Raw genomic sequence first — 6,900 nt, 5'->3', positions numbered from 1 at the left:
CTAAAAATTTTCAATGTTAATAAACTTTTATTCAACTTTTTACAGAGAGAAAAATCGAAACGTTCTCATCAATCAAAACAAAAAACTTAAAAATATTTGAAATTGAATTTTACTTTTTAAATTCAATAAATGCACAGCCAACTGGGTCGCCACAGTACCCCCTCCTAGCGATGGAGTACTAGCAACAACGCGACACCACAACTAAGTCGACAACACCACTCTTAATCCCGAAATTCCGCTAACCTTGCTGGGAAACGCACTACTCTACCAGCTCGTGTCACTTTCGGAATCGGCAACAGGGATTCACGCCTACAATCACCAGAAGTCACTAACTGATCACCATTCAACAACGCTGAAGGCTGACGCGTTTCTGGAACAACCTGCTCAAGATCATCACACGTTAAGTACGCCGCCTTCAACCTATCATTCGAAACAGTCACCTCTCTCCCACGGCAAACAATAACAGACGTCTTCTCACTACGACTCAGCACCTCAAATGGACCTTCGTAAGGCTGCTCAAGTGGAGCTCGAGCACGATCCACTCGAAGAAAAACGTGCTTACAATTAATAACGTCACGCGGAACATACACAGATGAATGACAATGTCTTGTTGATTCAACGGATTTAACCTTAGCTAAAGCCCTTCGCAACGCCGACACAAAATCAGTCTCGGACGACTTCTGCTTGAAATCCGAAAGCATCTGCCCTGGAACACAAAGAGGATTTCCAAACAACATCTCTGAAGGACTAGCATTTAGGTCTAGTTTCGGTGTCGTTCGCAATCCCAACAACACAAGCGGAAGAGACTGCGTCCAATTACTTGAGGAATGACATCGAATGGCTGCCTTCAATGTTCTATGGAAACGTTCAACCATGCCATTTGCTTGAGGATGATAAGCCGTGGTATGAAAGTGTTTCACTCCAAGCAATCTCGTCAGTTCCCGAAATACAGCAGACTCAAACTGCCAACCCAAATCAGTGGTAATAGCCTGCGGAGAACCAAAACTTGCCACCCAACCGTCGATAAAAGCCGCTGCAACTTCTTCTGCCGTAATGCCCGACAGAGGCACAGCAACAGGCCACCGAGAAAAACGATCGACGCAAGTCAAACAATAACGCTTCCCCTGAGACAAAGGCAATGGACCCACAATGTCAACATGAACATGCTGGAACCGACTATCAATATCAGCAAACGAACCAATTGGTGTTTTAGTATGCCGCTGAATCTTGGACTTCTGACACGCAATGCAACTACGCACAAACACAGCTACATCCTTAACCAAACCAAGCCAAACATACCTAGCCTGCACCAATTTCCGCGTTGCTCGAATACCAGGATGAGCCAAACCGTGGAGTTTTGAGAGTACCAGCTGCCGACAGTTTGCGGGAACAAAAGGACGAACACGACTGCCTGACACATCACAGTACAGTTCAATACTCGAATCCGGCAATCTCAACTTCTTCAACCCAACACCATCTTCAGACTGGCTCTTCAACTGAGCGAGCAACTCTGCATCAGTCTTCTGCCCCTCAGCAATTAACTCAATAACATTTGCCTCCAACTGAACCGTAGCAACCCGAGACAAAGAGTCAGCCACCGTATTATCTGCACCAGCCAGATGACGAATATCAGTGCAATACTGACTAATAAACTCCAGCTGTCTTGCACGACGAGGAGATGCCTTCTCACTTATTTGCCTGAACGCAAACGTTAATGGTTTGTGATCCGTAAAAATGACGAAATCACGTCCCTCTAATGCATACTTAAAATGCTGGACAGCTTGATAGATAGCAGTCAACTCACGATCATAAGCACTATACTTAGTCTGCGCTGGACTCAAACCTTTTGAATAAAATGCCAATGGCTGAGTCACACCTTTCACTACTTGTTGGAGAACAGCACCCACCGCAACGTCTGAAGCATCAGTCGTGAGCGTCAATTGTGCATCCAGAGCCATGAAGTTAAGCAACGTAGCTTGGGCAAGATCATTCTTGCAAGCCTCAAAAACCTCTACATCTTCTGGAGTCCAAGAAATCACCGACTTATCATTCTTGCGGTTACCTGGTGTAAGATGAAACAACCGCTGCTGATTCTGCACAGCGTTACGCAGAAACGGCCGATAAAAGTTCACCATGCCTAAGAATTGTCTAAGCTGTTTCACCGTTGCTGGCAGAGGAAAATCACGAACAGCTTGAACTTTACTCTCCGGAGGACGTAAACCCTTTGCACTAATAACGTGCCCAAGGAACTCGATCTCGGAACAGCCGAACTTACACTTGGCAAAATTCACGGTCAAACCAGTTTCTCTAAGTCGATCTAAAACCAGTCGCAAATGCATTCTATGTTCTGCTTCATCTTTTGACGCAATTAAAATATCGTCGATGTACGCAAAAACGAAATTAAGATCACCTAGAGTCTCATTCATAAAACGCTGAAACGTCTGGGCAGCATTACGGAGACCGAAAGTCATAAAGCGAAACTCGAACAGGCCAAACGGAGTTGTAATAGCTGTCTTCGGAATGTCTGCCAGTGCAAGCGGTATCTGATGATACGCTTTCTGCAAATCTATCTTCGAAAACATAGTTTTACCATAAAGAATACTCGTCACATCATGAATGAACGGAATCGGATACCGATCAGGTTTAGTTTGCGCGTTGAGCATGCGATAATCGCCACACGGTCTCCAACTTCCATCGCCTTTGCGAACCATGTGAAGTGGACTTGCCCAACAGCTTTTCGAAGGTTGACAAATCCCTGTCTGGACTAAAAATTGGAATTCCTTCTTGGCTTCTTCAAGTTTGGCTCCAACTAAACGTCGGGGACGAGCAAATGACGGCGCACCAAATGTCTCGATGCAATGTTCAACCTTAGTAACTAAACCCATCCGATTTGCACTCATAATGCCTAAATCACGGTATTCATTAACCAGCTCAGCATAAGCTGAAACTGAACCACACACACGCACAGTATCTTCTTGAGACACAGCAGCCTTACCCTTCATCATCAAAGTCGTCTTCGAATCAACTAACCGCTTCCTTTTCAAATCCACTAACAAGTCATAGTGATTAAGGAAGTCGGCTCCAACAATAGGACAGCTAACATCCGCAATCACGAACGTCCACGGGAAATCTCTACGCAAACCCAAAGACAAAAGCAGTCGACGCTCGCCAAATGTTTGAATAGGCGTACCATTAGCGGCATATAAATTAACTGATGAAACACTGTTAGCCCTTTGCTTCCAACGACAGAACGACTTCGGTAAAACTGATATGTCCGCACCAGTATCAATGAGAAAAACGGTCGACGTGGCGGGATCTTTAATACTAAGTCGAGCTATACGAACACTAACCCCTTCTCGGCTCGACGACGTAGAAGGAGTGCCTAGTTTTTTGACTGATGAGAGCTTGCCACAAAACTACAGGGCTGCCGACAAGCATTAGCTCTATCACCGAACCTTTCGTGATACAAGCACCAATCTGGATGACTTCCTGGTCGGGAACGAGTTCGCCTACGTCTCCTCGATGACGATCGACTTTGCACCGACTCACTACGACGTAAATCCAAACGACTCAGACGCTGTTCGATTTGCTCAAGCCTTCGTAAAATCACAGCATTCTCAGAATAGGCTGGACAATCAGAGGCTGACGCTACAGCTATCTGTTGAAAATCACCCGCCTCGCAAATACGGTCTGCTAATTTCGCCAGTTCTGCTAGTGCCACGTTCGATGCCTGCAGAATAGCGCGCACTTGTGGTGGCAAACGCTTCAGCCAAAGAGACTTAAGGAACTCATCGCTCACCTTGTCTTTAGCTAACGCTGTCAACTCCGTTAACAACTGTGTTGGGCGTCTATCACCAAGTTCAACTTCTGACAACAACCGTTGAATCTTCCGCTGCTCGCTCTCACTGTACCGCTCTATGATGCAAGCCTTTAAATTAGCGTATCTTCCAGTTTCAGGAGGATGAAGCACTGCATCACTTACATCGGCGATAACACTTGACTCAATCGCTGCTACTACCGTGTTGAACTGTGTGATGTCACTCGTAATGGCAGCTACTGCAAATTGCGCCTCGATCTGAGCAAACCAAATCTCCGGTCGCTCGTGCCAAAACGGTGGCACCTTCACTGCTACACGGTTTACGACACTTCCACTATCAGAAGCCATTACTACACCTTCGTCTGCAACTGACATCACAGCTCGATAATTAGATATTTAGCTCAGAAGTTAATATTTCTAAATTTAAACTTTTTCGAAATCACGTCGGGGTCACCAATTTAGCAATGATCTGTTCACCTTGCTAATTAATAAAACTCTAAAAATTTTCAATGTTAATAAACTTTTATTCAACTTTTTACAGAGAGAAAAATCGGAACGTTCTCCTCAATCAAAACAAAAAACTTAAAAATATTTGAAATTGAATTTTACTTTTTAAATTCAATAAATGCACAGCCAACTGGGTCGCCACACTTGTATACATAAGATCTTACTATAAGTAAGAGGATCGGGTTCTATTGTATTTAATTATAAATGATCAGATTATAATAAAAAGTAAGAACTATAAAGTTTTTATTCTTGTTACCGAATTATTTTTCAAACTTCATAAAGTTAATAGCAATAAAAGTTTTTCAATTAATATTTGAAATATTAGATAGGTGAATACCCTACAATAGGTGCCTCAAATAAAACTATAATTATAAATGCAACCTAATGTAATCACAATGCAAAACACAAATCACAAAACAATATATAATTTTTCAATAGTTACTACATCCTCTTATAGTGCTTATACTAAAGAAATCAATCCTTAACATCATTCACTAAAGTATTGAGTGTGTGCCATAATTTGAAGCATATTTCAAAAATGTCCGATTATACCAGTTAACAAAAGAAAATTCATATATATTTAATGGCACTATAGTTTTCCTAGATATTTGGCCCACTAAAGTCAAAAAAAAGTTATGAAAAAAAATTTTTTTGAAATAGGTTTTTGAGTTATAAGGCTTTGAAATTTTTTCATTTTTTGGCACATAACTTCATATGTTACACCATATATCGAATTATTTTCACACGCAATAATAACAGTGTTGTAAACGTATGAAAAATGAAAAAACTTCGAAGTAAAGCTAAATTTGAATATTTGTACCTTTATTTTAATAGTCAGTCATATCCTTTACCTATTTCAATAATAGCAAACCATTGACAACAAATATTATATCCTTCATTCGAAAGACTGAATAACTTATTCTTGGTAAGAGTCAGTTGTTAGCAATATTAATATCCCTGATATTTTTTGTTCTAATCATTATCATTTTTAGTGTGAGAGATCCTAAAGAACTATGCCAAATAATTTTTAATTTTTGTCAATTATTTGGATTTTCTTTCTAGTGTATTCCGTCTGTTCTCCGTATGTTATTTTTCGTGTATCTATCTATCTTCTATCTATTCCCCAATTAAAAATGTTTACTTATGATCTGGTTTCAGATATTGTCATAAAAATAATTATTTTATATTTAATATATGTTCAAGAACAATTTGTAATAAGAAAACAATGGGTTTAATGGATTTATAATAGATTTTGCTGTAATCGATAATTATATAAATTTTCATACAGAATTTTATTAAAAAAAAACACATATATATTTATTTACAAACTTGTAATAAGAAAATAATAATTTAATGGGTTTATAATAAATTTTGCTTGAATCGATAATTATATAAATTTTCATACAGAATCTTAATTATATAAAAAGCACATATATATTTATATACAATATATGCATACACTCACAAATCAGGCGTTAAGCGAACCGTCTATCCAACTTAGTCAAAACTATGATATCTTCGCACAATAACTAAAAATGGGAAGAATTCATGGGCAGCCTTGAACCCGGGAATAAAAGCTTTTGGGGCCTAAACAAGTATTTTACAGTCAAGAACAAAATCATAACTCCTCCAATACTTGGTGCTGGAGGACTAAAATTTACAGACTATGAGAAAGCTGAAGAATTCGCCCACTCCTTGGAACTCCAATTCCAAGTGAACTGTGACGAAGATGATGACATTGATTACGAGGAAAATGTTGTTGAGCAGGCCAATAGGATCCTGACCTCTAACAACTCTTCTACTACCCTTTCCACTAATCACTGCGAAAGAGCATTAATAATAAGTAATCTTAACAAACGATCTGCCCCGGGCTATGATGGTATCGGTAACATCTGTCTTCAAAACCTTCCAGAAAACGTCCTCACAAAAGTAGCGGAAATAAGCAATGCAATTTTTAAATTTGGGTACTTCCCTATTTGTTGGAAAAAAGCGAAGGTCATTATACTTCTTAAACCAAACAAGGACCTGAAGTTCCCACAGAATTGGCGTCCCATCAGCTTGCTTCCTACTCTGGGGAAAGTAGCAGAAAGAGTCATTCTGGCAAAATTGAAAGACCACCTTAGCTCGAATAATATCATCCCTGATGAGCAATTTGGCTTCAGAGACAACCACTCAACGGAATTACAGTTGGCCAAAATAGCACAACATATACAATCTGCACTTAGAAGTAGGATGTCGACTGGTCTTATCTCTTATGTCGCTAAAGCCTTTGACAAAGTCTGGCACTCGGGCCTAATTGTGAAAATGGCTGCTCAGAACTTTCCACCATCTATCATCAAGCTCATAGGCAGTTTTTTAAACGAAAGGTCGTTCCAAGTCAAAGTGAACAATTCAACCTCTTCAGTAAAATTGATACAGGCTGGAGTACCACAGCGGTCGCCGTTATCTCCACTGCTTTATAGCATGTTCACTGCAGACATACCGAAACTCGAGCCTTCTATGCTATCGCTCTATGCTGACGACACTTGTATTGTGTACTCAGACAAAATATCCTGCAATGTCTCCAACACCATACA

At 40.2% G+C, this 6,900-nt stretch overlaps 1 protein-coding gene across 1 annotated transcript; it reads right to left on the bottom strand.

The window, feature by feature from the left end:
* Window positions 1–3,382: 3,382 nt before the first annotated feature.
* LOC119675723 lies at window positions 3,383–6,420 on the bottom strand. Its single transcript, XM_038086930.1, has 2 exons — window positions 6,394–6,420; window positions 3,383–4,075 (listed from the first exon to the last, which is right to left on the bottom strand). Exons 1-2 carry the CDS (start codon window positions 6,418–6,420, stop codon window positions 3,383–3,385), a joined length of 720 nt encoding a protein of 239 aa, XP_037942858.1.
* Window positions 6,421–6,900: the final 480 nt, after the last annotated feature.

This window comes from Teleopsis dalmanni, chromosome 2, assembly GCF_002237135.1.
Source record: "Teleopsis dalmanni isolate 2A chromosome 2, ASM223713v2, whole genome shotgun sequence".
Taxonomy (NCBI): domain Eukaryota; kingdom Metazoa; phylum Arthropoda; class Insecta; order Diptera; family Diopsidae; genus Teleopsis; species Teleopsis dalmanni.
The sequence above is the reverse complement of the archived record's forward strand: the minus strand, read 5'-3'. Positions and strand labels throughout refer to the sequence as shown.